We start from the raw sequence: 15,845 nt of genomic DNA on the forward strand, positions 1-15,845 counted from the left end.
TAACTCTACTCTTTTGTATATCATTAAAGTCATTAGATAACTTAATTTTAGGTACTGTGGTCGCGTTTACCCATGGTTGCGAGTTTGACTCCTGGTCTAAACAATTTTTTTTGTTTACAATTTGTCCAGCACCATCTGATCTATAAAATATTTCGGCTGTCACTAAATCTACACATTTCAGTAAGTTAATTTCTCTCCAAGCAACCTTGTTAAAACGTTAAAGTATAGATTGGAAGGCAAAAGTAGAGCAGTTTTTTGAAACAATGAACATGCAAAGCTTCCTTGACTTAAAATGTGTGAAATACTTTAGGATGCGATAAAGCACAAGTCCTTCTTCGAACCGACAATGAACCTTTTGCGCGGAGATCCTGAGAATGCGGTGAAAACATGTGACCACGTGGTAGATGGAGAAATCAGGTTGGTAATTCTGTTAAATTAAATATTAATTCAAATCATTTGTTTCTACTAAGAGCTAAAAATGCCGTTGGACGAAGTGGCAATTTTAGTAAAATCCAAATTCGATTAGAACTAGAATTGGAGCACACAAGTAACTCTAAAATTAGATTAGAATTTGAATTAGACGCATTTCACTCTTCTGGTTGCATCCCGAAAAATCTTGGTCCACACTAAACAACAACAACCGGTTTTGCCAAAGGCATCAAAATTTTTATATTCTAACTTTTGAAAAGGTAATTTTATTTTCAACTTTTAATTCATTTTTTTAACGCAGCGTTGACGGCCAGGAACATTTTTACCTGGAGACACAAGCTTGTTTGGTAAAGCCTCTTCTAGAAGAAGGAGAAATGGAGGTTTTTGTTTCAAGTCAGGCGCCCTCCGCTTGCCAACAAGACGTAAGATCAAGCAAAAACATTGTGTTGTTAAGTAATGCCGTATCGTTGTTTTTCTACTCGCTCCCCTCTGAGCCTATGTAGCTCAGTTTGTAGAGCGACATTCCCGGTTTTCCGAGGTTGTGAGTTCAAACCTCACCACAGGCTAGTTTTACAAATAGGATGAAACAGCCAACGGTGCTATGGTCGTTTCTCGACTTCCTCGGAGCATGTGAAGCTTAGCTTAGTTGAGTTGGTAGAGCGACCGTCTCGGAAGTCGTGAGTGTAAAACACACCACAGCAGGCTATTTGTTTTTCTAGCCTGTCTTGCTTGCATCATTAATCGACAGATTCTGTGATCCGGGATGGCTTTTCGTGTACTAATGACACGTAGGCTACAATCGTTGGCCAATAAGCATGTTCAGAGGGGCTAGATCACGGTTGGTAATAAACATACATATGTGTGTAGCTTTCACATTTAGAAGTACCTATAGTTTAAACGAAGTTATAAGAAATGAAAATAAATGTAATTCATGTATACTTTTTTTGAAGATCAGAAATTTCAAGGTTGACAAAAATCCTTATTTTCAAAATGTTTTTTTTTTTTTTTTTTTTTTTAAATCTTAAATAAGAAAAGTGGTGGTATACATTTAGACCGCTTTCAGTCGATAGAAATGCAAAAGCGAAATAAATTTATAATGCAACATCCAAACAAACTGATTTTTGGTTCACTAATTTGTACCTAGTTTAAGTTTACTTTCGTATGGGTTGGACACTCATTCTACGTTTACGCTATATGTGTGTTTTTTCAAAGCTTTTAACTGTGTAATTGTGTAAGTGTTAATTTACTCGATGCATTTTGTCGTCAGGTGGCTGGAGTGATGGGTGTGGATAGGAACAAGATCCAAGTGAGAGTAAAGAGACTTGGAGGCGGCTTCGGTGGAAAGGAGACTCGTTTCTGGCTCTTGGCCTGTCCTACTGCTGTCGCCGCTCATAAGTAAGTGGTTCAAGTCAGCGTTCCATAACCAATTTGCCGCCAGCAAATGGAAAAATATTTAAAAACATAAAAAATATTTTTTTTTAAATTTTTCTGTCTGCTTAGCTCACCGAGCTAAGTCATTTCAAAGAGAACCATGTTTCGCCACAATATAAGACATAATCATCTGATGGCTTTGACCAAGACAGGGAAGTCTAAAAAATATTTGCTCCCACATCATAACCATGCTTAAACAAGCAATTTAGACGAAATTCAAACGTTCTAAGGCTGTTTGCCAGGTTCTTGGGCCATTATTTTCTTTAGCGTGAGTAAGTTTGGATCGCTTTAATTTGTAAACCTACTGTTTTCTAAAGAGATACCTTCTAAAAGTTGCCCCACCATATGCTCCAAGTAATTATATAGCAAGCAAATTTTGCAGACAACATTATAGGCCTATATTAGGCTTGATATTGAGTATACTATTAATTAAATACAGTGGTTTCCAACTAGGAAAGACATACACAAACATATGTGTTTAATAACATTTGTGATCTGGCCCCTCGGAAGTTGCTTTATGACCAACGATTACGGCTTCCGTATCAATAGTACACCGAAAAGCCATCGCAGGCTCGCCGCACCCGATCCGACTCGTTTAGGTCGCTTCAAGCCGTCTTATAATTTCACTTCTTCGGCCTTAAAGCAGTCCCGTGGATGTCCACTGACCCACTGGTGGGTAAACTTGCCTGCTTTATGCCAACAGCTTATTCCACTCGGTTCATAGCACTCACGAATCTTCGTGAGTGTGATTTACTGGCAAGCGGCTATAGAGAAACGCAATATTTTGCTTTTTCATTACACAAAGGTAACGATTTCACCCGAGAATGATGCAAAGACTTAAGTAATAACGAATAAAAACAGCAAAAATATATTTAGTTTACGAATAACTAGGAAATACGAAAATGTAGAATCACACTCACGAAGATTCGTGAGTGCTATGAACCGAGTGGAATAAGCTGTTGGCATAAAGCAGGCAAGTTTACCCACCAGTGGGTCAGTGGACATCCACGGGACTGCTTTAAGGCCGAAGAAGTGAAATTATAAGACGGCTTGAAGCGACCCAAACGAGTCGGATCGGGTGCGATGCAAGCAGAGCAAGCCAGAAAAACAACTGGCCTGCAGTGAGGTTCGAACTCACGACCTCCGGTCAAGCCGGGACCGTCGCTCTACCAACTGAGCTATGCAGGCTCAGAGAGGAGCGAGTCGAGAAACAACCATGCGCCAATACTTGCACATTTTGTTAGTACAAGCAACTTCACACTGGGGGATCATCAGTCCGTATCAATCAATGAAAGACACACACAACATATGTGTTTAATAACATCTGTGATCTGGCCCCTCGGAAGTTGCTTTATGACCAACGATTACGGCTTCATCATAGATCGACAGATTCGGCGAGACTGCGATGGCTTTTCGGTGTTTTCTAAAAAGTTACCTTTCAAGGTACAGTTACGGTGTTGAATCGAAAACATCTGAAATTGCTCTATTAGTTTGGCATCGGATCGGTACCGATACCACCTTAGTATCGGACGAGTACCGATACTACCTAACAGCATCAGGTATCGGCCACGAGATGTCCGATATTAATTATCATCTCTAGTGCTAATGCAGGCCTAGTGACGGGAAATGAAAAAAAGCATGAAACCTATTTCTTACCTTGTTTTTCGCCTTAGCTCATTTGGCATGCCGTAGATTTAAAGAATTAAATTTGACGTTAGCTGTTCTAATAATCTGAGATGTAACTGAAAAAAATCAAGATTCTAATAACAAGTATCTCACTTAAGCATTAAAGTCGATGATTGAAAAACCTTGTAGGCAATTCGAGAATATTTCGCGATCTCTTGAAGTGCGTCGCCATGTTTTTTTAAGTTCTGTAGGTGCACCGGTAGGTTTATAAAAAATATAAACTTGAATCAAGCGTCAGGGAAAAAACATGGAAAATACGCTTGGATCGAACATCAGCAATTTATTTGAAAATATTTTTAGGCAGTTGGCTTAGTTTTATATAAGATGTCCTATCACTAAACTATTTGTCAGATAGCTCTCCGGTTAAACGATATTCGTAAATACTATCATTTATCCAGATGTGGTCGTCCTGTTCGTTGCATGCTCTCGCGAAAGGAAGACATGACCATGACCGGAGGTCGACATCCTTTCTACGCAAAGTACAAGGTAAACCTTCAATTAAAGTAGCAGAAAAGGTTTTGCCCGTGTTACACTTTCTACAAAATATTGAAGACTTGACACTCTTATTTCTAAGTGTGCTGGTTTAGGTAAAATAGTAAAGATCATTTGTGTGCTTTTAAACGTCACAAATCTAATCAACCTAGGTATATTCAATTACGTGGAACCGAATGACATGTGGGACATAGAGTAAAGAACATAGTGTTATGAAGGTGAAGAAGGATAATATCAAGATTGTACATAACACTTCCAGTATTATAGTTTGCCCACAACAGCCTTTCAAGATTTAGGGCTGATCTTTGACGCGGTATTGACTGTTTTCAAAAAAAAAAAACATTAAATGATATTTAACAAAAAGTCCTCCGATCATTGATTGCTGAAGTTCATAAAGACCACCTACAGTTTTTACGACTAGAGAGTTTATTTGGGATTTTTAGGTTTAAAGTTTTGACATTTTTGCATCCCTTTAATAAGAAAATAGTGAACATAACCTTTAACTTTTCAAGCACTCATGATACGAACTTTATTGGTCAGATTGGATTTATGAACGACGGAACTGTAAAGTCCTTGATTGTGGAACTCTACAACAACGGAGGAAACTCGATCGATCTTTCCTCGAGCGTGATGGGCAAAGCACTTGTCGGATCTGACGGATGTTATCAGTAAGTCCAGGTTTCTTTGATATTTCCTATAGCAGTGAGTAATAAGTGCAGTTTATTTCAAAACTTAAAACTCCGAAGTGAATGTTATATTACTTAATAGATTGAAAATAAATCCAGTTTATTTGTTCTTTAAAACGGGGGGGGCACCAAGAACCAAACTACGATCCGCTGGTCCAATCAGTCCGCCGGTTTAACTCTTCCGGCCCACGACATATTCCAATCTCTGGGCCAATTCAGCTTTGACCTACACAGTAGAGATAAACCAATTTAGCTTTACGTTTAAAGGTGCCTCAGTAGATTTTGATGGATTGGGTCAAACGAGTTTATCTGAAATGTTTGTTACTTTGCTTTTGTCGTTTGTAGGCTACAACTCGCCTAATTCCTAACATACGGTTATGGATACTTTATGGATGCGAAACAAAGATAAATTTTTTTGAACTTTTAAACTAAACGGCAATTTCATTTACCAGTATAAATTTTGGTGAAAATTTATCGCATCTAACCTTCTTTCATAAACAATTACGTTCAACAAGGGAAGGCGCGACAGTTGATATTTACAGTTATCTTGCCCCTTTATAAAAAAAAGTTTGGTTATCCCTGGTTTAAAACATTAAGTCCGCCAATCGGTTGCAAATTCGCCGGTTGAAGCACTTTATATAATCAAAAAAAGCAACTTTCCTAATAAAGTCAAAGTCGATTTGTAATTGTTTTTACAAAATTTTATTAAAGTGCCAACGTTTTGACCACCTATCCGGGCAATCTTCTTCAGGGCAATAGTATTGCAACTAAAGGCGAAAACATATATTTATACCAGACAAACAATAAAAGAAAGAAAACCAACAATAAACCACGTTCTAAACCACGAGGCGCGTAAAAACCAGAGAAATACCCAATAACCGGACAATGCGGAACATCGAGTCTGCATCTTTTTAAAGCCCAGCATTTCTAAGTCAAAATCGTTGCTTGTACAAATGAAAAAACTCTTTTTCACCTATTTTTTTCAGTGTAGCCAACGTGAGGTTAAGGGGCGTTTGTTGTCGCACCAATATCGCTTCCAACACGGCTTTTAGGGGGTTCGGAGGACCCCAGGCAATGTTTGTGACCGAAACGTGGATAAATCGTGTTGGAGAAGAACTTGGAATTCCCCTCGAAAAGGTAAAGACTTTTGTTCTTGTCAAACGATACCAATATACATCGAAGTAGGGGGGGAGGGGCATTTTTAAAGCTTAAGGGTGCCGAAAGATTGTTCAAATTCTTAAGGATTCCAATTTTTGCTCTATTGGTAAGCTGCTTAATACAATTTTTGTGTACTATAAAAGTGCCAAAAATGAAAAAGTTGTTTTTCAACCTAGTTGCACAGCTAATATGCTGTTTACTACTTGTTTATTGTAACGTTACAGTGAAGAACTTAGCAAAAATACGAACAAGCGTGCCGCGAACTATTTATAATTTATGTAGGGTGTTGCAAGCCAAAAAGCTTGAGAACCTCTGGTTAGTGAATTACAGTGGCGCTAAGAACACCACTAGGCCTGTAAGAAGAAAGCTTAAACCGGTTTCTAGCTATGTTTCAGCTTAAGGCGGAGACGAAGCTTATTGTTGCCGTGCTGTAAACAAGTCATTTTTGAAAATAACCTAAGTCCAACGTCAAGTCCTGATAAATACCCAGTTAAGTTCCAGTCCAACCAGTCATCAGTTTTCCTTACCTCAATTAGTGTTTTTTTGCTTAACCACATTTGCCCTAATATGATGAAGTTTGTAAAAAGCGGAACAATCCCGTTAGCAATGTAAAAGGCTTCCAGTGCTATGGTTATACGGGCGCTAAACACTTTGCCCTGCTGTTGCTATAGCTTATCAAAATATTCAAACTTTTTTATATTCACCGACCTATTTTAGGTGAGGGAGATTAATATGTACAGGAAGGGCCAGTTCACGCCATACAACTTCCCAATAGACACGAACAACTTGCAAAAGTGCTGGGAGGAGTGCTTGACAAAGTCAAACTACCACCAGCGAAAACTGGAAGTGCAGGAATTTAACAAGGCAAATAGGTGGGTTTTGAACATTTTTGGCAAGTTTTTAACCTTAGCAAAAGGCAAGATGGGTCGGGAGAGGGTATATGGTACGTGGACCTGGCCACCCCAAAACTGTATTTTTTACCTCTTTAAACGTAATTTAAAACATATATTTTCTTGTACGTTTTACCCGTTTACGATACCAATTGGCATCGGGCATCGGCCCTGATCCAATATTATCGAACGTGCGCACTGCCAGGCTAAACAAATAAAACAGCTCATTGTCAACATTAAGCTAATATAGGTGCTTATTTTATTGCACAGTAAATCAAAATAACACAACACAACAAAACGCTAACTCATCAGGGTTAGGATTTTGCGTCGTTCGCCTCATTGCACTGCACAACTGAAATGAATGTTTTGGCAAATACAATATAAAGTTTTTTTTTCGCTTTGTGTGCGAGTCGAGAACACTTTTGTAATGTAGCTTTTGTATTGCAAGTAACACCATTCCAAACTTAAACTTTAATAAAAATAAACGAAAGCTGCAGTGTTCTTAAGATTACTTCTTGTTGACGTCACGTTTAGATGTAACTTTGTGCAGAAGATTTTGACTAATTTTGTGATGTAACGTAAGACGTAATTTTGTAATTTCTTTGGCTACCCAAACAAAACTTCCATATCGGAGCCTGGCGTAAGACTATGTCTCTGCCAAAACATAGGTGCTTGGTTTCCTTGTTGTGGCGAAAGTAATTTGATTTATATTATCTCGTGTTACAACATTATAAAAACAAAGTAGGTTAACTAAAAGGTAAATAAAGCAATGACCTAGGAATCGACTTTTTCGACTTTTTGTCTAAGAATCGACTTTTGGAGAAACGTTCTAGCCTACATTTGCCTACTTTTCAAAGCTGTTTTCATTGATAGTTCAACTTTCTTTTCCGCAACACTTTTCTCCGCTTTACTTCGCGTTTCCAAATTTGTAAAGCGCAGAACTGGTTGATCTGTTGATATTATATGAAGATTGTATTGTTTCAGATGGCACAAACGCGGTATATTCGCAGTTCCTACAAAGTTCGACGTCGGATACTCGATAGTTCTCTCGCAAGCTGGAGCGTTGGTGAACATCTTCAGCGACGGCTCGGTGTACCTCACCCACGGCGGCACCGAGATGGGACAAGGACTACACACCAAGATGACACAGGTTTGAGCTAAGGACATGAGTGCGAAAGGACTTGATATAAAAGACCCAATCGTAAAATTGCAAAAGGCTTAGTAGGTTATGGTGACGGTATTGGACAGAAACTATAGGGTAAGATGACACAGGTTTGGATTAATGACATGACTGCCAAGGCCAGACTTCTAATACTATTAAATCACAGGAAAACACGTTCACCTATACATTAGGTGTGGCGATTGTATGATGGCACAGGGACCACACATCAAGATGACACAGGTTTGAACTAACGACATACTTGCAAAACGACTCGACCAAACAAGACTTGATCCTAAAACTACAAAACTAATGGAAAAGATAGTTTCCCGATTATAGTAATGACGGCGGCCACGGCCGCCGCAAAAAGACGTTATCCCAAAACGACGAGATTAGAAGAGTTCTTGACTGTTAATTTTAGCGTGCTGGTGCCACATGACACAGGCTTGGAAATACTAGGAACACGACATTGAAAGGACGTGATTGTAAAACTACAAAACAATGGAAAAGGCGCTTGCTTAATATATTTAACAGCAATGGTACTAAGATTTGAAATAGACTTCACGCCACGATGACACAAGTCATTAAACAGAGGGGTACAAAGCAGAGTTACATAGGTTTGTGTTACTTTCAAATTAAAAATTGTTTGTTTCAGATAGCAGGCCGATGCTTTGGAATCCCAGTTTCTCGCATTCACATTTCTGAGACAAGCACCTCCACTGTTCCAAACACAAGTCCAACTGCTGCTAGTCTTAGCTCTGACATGAACGGAATGGCCATTAAGGTAAAATGGGGGCAAAGCCTTTTCGACGCAACACAAATGTTATTTGTGTAAAACGAATATTTGGTTGGTACTTGGGTCTAAGAATTTAATGAAAGTCCTTGTTCAACCTATTGCTGCCATCATGAAATATTCTAAGTTTGAGTTTTAAAGAAGAAATTCTTTAGAATCCCAGTTAAAAGTTTTAAATTCAAATATTAGTACACTGGAATGTTGTAATGACTCTCAAGTCACTATATTAAAATGACTAGTCTTGACTTAAGTCTTTTGGACAAATGACTTGACTTGACCCCTAAGTCTTATGGACAAATGACTTGGGTAAAAATTGAGTGTTTTTATTAGGCAATTTTCCTAATATTGGCAAATAAAACGTTGTACTTGCTATAAGTTTTGATTATGTTCTTTTTACTTAAGTTATTGCTCATGATCATACGCGTTTTCCAATCTTTTTAGATTAAAGTTTTATTTTTATGACAAGGACTTGACTTGAAGTTGACTTGCTCTAAAAATGACTTGAGTTGGGCGACCGACGACCTGGACTGGGACTTGACTTGTTGTTTATTCGAAACGAATCGACTTGGTTTTGAGTCATTTCTAAATAACTTGTTTACAACACTGATTATTAATTAAAATAAGTCAATCCACACATATTTTTCCTGGAAGCAAAACAGGATTATAGTTATATTTCGCACCCGATCAGTTAGAAATTAGTGCATTTCTGAGAAAAAAGGTGTACAACAATTAAGGCATCAAAAGGCAGAAAATCTGACTTTTAGACCTTGAGGTCCTGGCAATGCACTAATTTGGACCTTTAGGTAAACTCCGGGCGTAGATAAATTGAAAATATTCGTTGAAATTCGACAAAAGTTAAAAAAATTCGGGATAGAATTAGTAGCACTTGACCCACCTGAACCCAAACGTTAACCCGAATCTTAACCAAAATAATATGCGTTAATTTGATAATTATTTGAACGCTGGAAAAAAAAGCCCAAACTCGGGTGGGCATAAGATAGTTTCCTGTCCAGGGTATGTGGGATTGTTTCAAATTGAGGTATTGGGACCTGAAGCGTTTATGTAATTATTAAATCAACGCACAACATTTGACTTACAGTGCTGGTAAGCGTTTGGGTGGGTCAAGTAATATTAAACTTAAACTTCTTATGAACATTTGTTAAACCAAATAAGTGCATTGCCAGGACCTCAAAGTCTAAATGTCAGACTTTTATCCTTTGGATGCACTAATTGTCGTAGACCTTTTTGCTTAGAACTGAATGTGATCGGGTGCAACTCATAATCTCAGTTCATATTAAGAACAATTGCTCTATCAACTAAATAAGCAGGCTCGGGCGGAAACAATTTAATAAACATCTACGATACCGCGTAAAATATTACAAAAATATTAAAGTGTACAACAGAGACGTCTCTTTAATTTTCTTCCCTTTTTATTTTTTTAATTTATTCACAGGACGCGTGCGAAAAGATAATGCAAAGGCTTGCTCCGTTGCGAGATGAGTTCCCGGACTTTACGTGGAACCAACTCATCGCGAAAGCTTATGTGAGCCGCATCAGTCTCTCAGCAACTGGATTCTACAAGTAACAATATATGTACAAGATAAACTGTACACTGCCTATTCTACAAACCCGAGAAAAGTGATATGGAAGTGTTTTTTGTTTTGGGATTCATTTAGGAAACTATCGAGCAGCCAAAACAACGTTTAAAATGTTTCTGAATTTTTTTTACTAGTGTTTATGTATATTAGTTAGGATTAAAAGAAACTGTAGCAAATATAGTGAGGTTCACTTGGCGTTTTTTTTGTTATCCAAAGATTACAAATTGAACAATGGCTTAACAGTTTTGCTTCTGTATGTATTTGTTAATCAACAGTTTTTTTTAATATTATTCTACTAGCCCGCAATTTAACTAGAACAAAAGTTTCTGATTTTTACGAAACAATTTTAGGGGTTTTGCAGTCTACCTCACAGTAGACCAATAATTTAAGCTTTAAGGAATTGGGCATCTTTAATCAAAGCAACGTTAAACTATAGAGTTCCCAACATCGAGCACACTTGGGATTTGAAAACAGGCAAGGTTGAGGGAAGGATCATCAGCTACTTCACGTACGGAGCCGCTGTTAGCCAAGTCGAGATCGACTCGCTCACTGGCGATCACGTGATCGTGCAGACCGACATCGTCATGGACTTGGGCAAGAGCTTGAACCCGGCCATCGACATCGGACAGGTGGGATGATGTCGAGATGAAATTTAATATTCTGGGAGAAAATTCACGCTTTGAACTACTTTGTAGCGACCAAAGCTATCAAGATAATCCTATACCTTTGTGGGGAAATTTAACGTCCTTTATGACTTTGTTCAGAGCAAATTAAAAGACTGTCCCACAAAGGCAGAGCTGTATGGGGTATGCCTGCTACTTTCCTGTGAATAATTATATAGTTGAGCAATTCAATTACGAAAGAGGTAGGCTATGCTGGATCAAACCAGTCTTCAAAAAAACTTTGTCAGCTGGTTGCAAGCTCTTGTTTATCTAAAAAACACATCTTTAATATTACGAGTGCAACATGTTAGGAAACATATAAACTGTTGCTACCAGACATGTTAATAATAATTCAAAAGCGACTCCTCTGGAAATTTTAACCAACGTTTCGCCAACCTATTCAAATCGCCTTCTTTATGGTGAATGACACCGAACTCTCATAGTACAATATATTCAAAAACACACAAAACAATACAAGAAAAAACACACAAAACAATTTAAGAAAAAACTCGAGTTAGGAAATGTGTGCATAGATTTTTTTTCTGTTATCCTGGATTCATCACAATATTACCAATTTGACCTCCGTTACAATCATCAATTTTCGAAGAAAAATTAAGCAAGGATAACGTAAAATATCTTAGAAAGACTCTTCGTAGTGCTTCACAAATATCATGCTAGCAAAAAATTTGAACCAATTCCGCAAGACAACTTTTTTTGTTCGAATGATCGCGCCATATTGTGACAGTTCCTCTAAAAGTTAGATATACTCCGGCTCACTTTTTACACCATTTAAACATCCTAACTAGAGCACCGTTGCCTGCTGCATCCCTTCGTAAACCTATAGCCTGCGGTGAGCTTTGAACTCACAAACTAGGTTATACCGAGACCGTCACTCCGCCAACTGCATTACACAGGCTCAATCACTGCTGAAGCCTGAACCTACAGGATAAAGTAGCATCATCAAGGTTAAATTTACCCTGGTTTAATGAAAGATACGCGCACAAATGTGTTAAACAATGGTGATCTAGTCCTTCTAAAGCTGCTTTTTAACCTCACTGCAGGCTAGTTGTTTTTCTAGCCTGTCCTGCTTGCATCATTGATCGACAGATTCGGTGAGTCTGCGATGGCTTTCGGTGTATCACCCTGATTTAAAACGTTTTCACTTGGTTTAAACAAGTAAATCGAAATGTATATAGAATTAATTTATAATACTTATTTTTAGAAAACAAAAAAGGGAATGTTGCAACAAATTAAATATATAAAGCGCATTTAAGAGAGTTTACTAACAAATAACGCATTATATGGTTTTAATAAAATACATAGCATATTCTTTATTTTTAATGTTGATTTGCAAAAAAAAAAATAAGACAAACGTGGCTCTCTTTTTCTTTTGAGTTTTACTTTTAACAAACTTAGTACATTTGTTTTAGATCGAAGGCGCCTTCACACAAGGCTACGGTTTGTTCACGATAGAGCAGCCCTTGCACACCCCTAGTGGCCACCCGCTCACCACTGGACCTGGGGCTTACAAGATTCCCGGCTTCGGGGATTGCCCAAAACAGTTCAACGTTCACCTGCTGAGAGATTCGTCGAACCCTCACGCTATTTACTCGTCAAAGGTAAATTAGGATTAACATTTTTTATGTGATATTTGAGTAGTTGTATCTTGTATGTTCCTCGTTATCTGATCTTGGTTTTGCTATGTAGGCTAAGTGGTAAAGTTGTTGATTTCCAACTAAATTTTGATGAAGCTTTAAACCAGGGCTGCGGATCGGTTAAAAATAACCCGAGTCCGACTCCGGTCAAATGTGCGATTTTGAGTCCCGAGGCCGGCCCTGACTCTACAGCCTGTATTTAACCAATTTACCCAACTAACATAACATGGATATTCAGCAATCCACTCATATGGGTGTCGTATAATTCATTTTTCACTCACAATACATGGTTGGAAAATATTCCACCAATGCTATACGGCTTTACAATTTCCATTTGGCGGCCGTTTTACTGAGCATGCGCAGTTCGGACTCGGGACTCTGGTAGTTTTACAAGGTCTTACTCGATGCCCCGAGTCCGACTCCAGAAAAAACAAACCGACTCCGCAGCCCTGCTTTAAACTGAACAATATTTGATCAAAGCTTACCGCAATTTTGTTGCGTTTCCTTCGTTAACAAAAAAACGATTAATAAAGTTTGACACAAAATTTTATTTCCCGCCGCGATCGACAGGCCTTCTAGTAATCCATATAAAAAACATTTGGTGACCCTATAACCCAGGGGTTCTTAATCTTTTTTAACCGTGGACCTCTAAACATTTTTTTTGTCTTGAGTGAACCACGGTAGGCAAAAATTTTAAAAACGACGTCCTAAGTTTACGTCACAATGCAAATAGATTTTATAAATCTGCTGATTTCGGTCGAAAAATGTGAATGTGAAGTGAAACGGAGCCGTATGCATCAGTACAAAGCCGTTTTTATTTTATTTTTTTTATAAATATATTACTTCTTGATTATACACTAATATTTCAATTGGGTTTCATGGACCCCCTAAAACTAGTTCACGGAGCCCAGTTTAAGAACCCCTGCTGTAACCTATCTTAAGGTGGGAAAGCTGTAATTTTAAATGTATAATATTGATTTTGTAAAAGTTGTCAAACACCGTTGAAAAAGTGTAACCACCTATTCAGTTGATATTTTCCTGTGAAAATGAAATTTCCAAAGTTGCTTTGCCAAATCTTAGTATACTACGTTAATACAAAGTTTAATGCTGTGCCTTTTCCACTTTTCAGGCAGTTGGCGAGCCTCCGTTATTTCTGGCGAGTTCGGTTTTCTTCGCGATCCGAGACGCGGTCGCGGCCGCTCGGAAGGATTCGGGATTGTTCGGGAACTTTCGCTTCGACAGCCCGGCCACTGCCGAACGGATCAGAATGGCTTGCGGCGATCAGTTCACAAAACAGGTAGTTTGGAGTTGCTTTGTACTGTCGGATCGAAGCTAAAACCTAACATCGTGGTAAAATGAGAACACCAGTGTTGCAAACAAGTCATTTTGATATGACTGAAGTACCAGTCAAGTCATTCGTCTGACGTTAAAGTCAAGTCTGCCAATTAATCACAAGTCAAGTCCCAGTCAAGTCATAATGATAGCAAGTCAATTCCAAGTCCATTCAATGTCATAAAAATTAAACGTTGAACTAGCAAAATTGGTAAACTTGCTGGATTACGAGCAGGAGTATAAAAACATAACAATTGTTTTATCTAGATAAGTTAAGATACATATATTCCAATTTTCATAAAAAATGCCTACTAAAAACACTTCATTTTAACTCAGTCTTTGGCAAAATACTAAGTCAAGTCACGTCATTTGCTTATCTGATAACTAGGAAGTATCGGTGCTTATCCAATGCCAGATTAGTGCGTGATAAACGTTCTAGCTTTACAGCCTAGAAAGATTCTTCAGCTTTTTTTGTAACTTTTTAGGATTTTAAAAAGAGATTTGCACTTTTCGGTTTAACTGCTCTTCTTCATTGAGCTCAATTATAAAAAAGTTTTTTAAGGTAGTGTTTAATCCAGCCTTGAAATTTTTTAAATAATTTCACATAGAAGTCGACCTGCAATTTGATTTTTAACTTTTTTTAACCAGTATGTTGTTTTTGTCAGCATCGTCGTCATGCAACTGAAGAAGAAGATTCTAAACTGAAATCTTGGTCGTTAAGTGCCTAAAACTCTGTTAAGATGTGATAAAAATGTTACTTATTCTTCAAAATTGTAAATTATATTGGCCAACTATTTTCTAAGTTTAGTTTGTGATACAAGAGGAATTTACACTGTCCCTATAAGCTAGAAACCATGACCGTATCGCAATTTAGTACCAAATACTCCATTCTGCTTATATTGGAGAATATTTTGTAAGTCTTCGTGGAGAATCACGGTTGTACATTCCAGTTTGAGCCTATACGCCATTTTTTAGGATTCTATGGCACTGAATGAAGTTTTACATTGCTTCCCAAGCTAGCACATGCATTGCATATGGCTAATAATTATTAATAATCATCATTATAATGCATCTGAAACTCCGTTAAACTTTTAACAAGGTTATAATCAAGTCATTTGCTATACGTTACTTTGCAAAATCCCTACCAACTAACGTTTTGTATTTAAATATGATGTCAACCTGCCTCCTTGTAGTATTAATTACATTTCGCAATTGAACATAAATATTATAAAAGGACTGTTTAATTATTAGATTTTGTTGCTCTTAATTTAAGGCTGAATTTTAATTTATAGCCAGTTGTTTCTTTTGTTGTTTTAAAAACATTTTATTATTAATTTTTTATGTTCAGGTCGAATTGAATTTTTAAAAACTGTATTTTTGTTTCAATTATCTCAACTGTGCGCAACATTATTCGCAGTATTTACTAGCAATTAGTTGTACAAGATTTTCGTACATCCTTTCAAACTTTAATTATTATTTTACTTGTGCGCAATATCATTCATCGTATTTGTACAAGATTTTCGTACTTAAAAGCTTTAATTAGTTTTTAAGTTTGTTTGATTTTATTCTTATTTCATTTTATCCGTGATAAAGATGTGAACATTAACCACTTTAAATGAATTACAGCATGCAACGGAATACCAAAAGCTTTGTGGACTAATTGCTGCAGTGTCATGATTGAATATGAAGAAGAACTGTGTGGTAGATTACAAGATTTTTAATTACAAATAGTTTTCACAGCGCAGTGTACATTCTGTGCAAAGCAAACGTGTTGATTAATAGTTTGTTTGTTCGATGTTAAAAATGAATAAAAAATTGTTCAACATTTTCAAAACTTCGAAAATGTTTGAAGAAATATTCTAAACGTTCACAAA

General features: G+C 37.4%; 1 protein-coding gene across 1 annotated transcript in view; it reads left to right on the plus strand.

Annotated features, from left to right (window-relative positions):
- LOC146138793 (xanthine dehydrogenase/oxidase-like) overlaps positions 1 to 14,699 on the plus strand; it is a 33,511-nt gene extending 18,812 nt beyond the window's left edge. Inside the window, exons 17-30 of the mRNA XM_083393632.1 lie at positions 311 to 417; positions 731 to 851; positions 1,697 to 1,824; positions 3,945 to 4,032; positions 4,579 to 4,706; positions 5,711 to 5,861; positions 6,600 to 6,754; positions 7,757 to 7,922; positions 8,587 to 8,715; positions 10,178 to 10,305; positions 10,759 to 10,951; positions 12,415 to 12,603; positions 13,769 to 13,936; positions 14,637 to 14,699. Coding sequence (XP_083249758.1) covers positions 311 to 417; positions 731 to 851; positions 1,697 to 1,824; positions 3,945 to 4,032; positions 4,579 to 4,706; positions 5,711 to 5,861; positions 6,600 to 6,754; positions 7,757 to 7,922; positions 8,587 to 8,715; positions 10,178 to 10,305; positions 10,759 to 10,951; positions 12,415 to 12,603; positions 13,769 to 13,936; positions 14,637 to 14,699 — 1,914 coding nt within the window. The remainder of the gene's footprint in view (positions 1 to 310; positions 418 to 730; positions 852 to 1,696; positions 1,825 to 3,944; positions 4,033 to 4,578; positions 4,707 to 5,710; positions 5,862 to 6,599; positions 6,755 to 7,756; positions 7,923 to 8,586; positions 8,716 to 10,177; positions 10,306 to 10,758; positions 10,952 to 12,414; positions 12,604 to 13,768; positions 13,937 to 14,636) is intronic.
- Positions 14,700 to 15,845: the final 1,146 nt, after the last annotated feature.

Source organism: Ascidiella aspersa, chromosome 7 (genome assembly GCF_963924565.1).
Source record: "Ascidiella aspersa chromosome 7, kaAscAspe10.2, whole genome shotgun sequence".
Lineage (NCBI taxonomy): Eukaryota > Metazoa > Chordata > Ascidiacea > Phlebobranchia > Ascidiidae > Ascidiella > Ascidiella aspersa.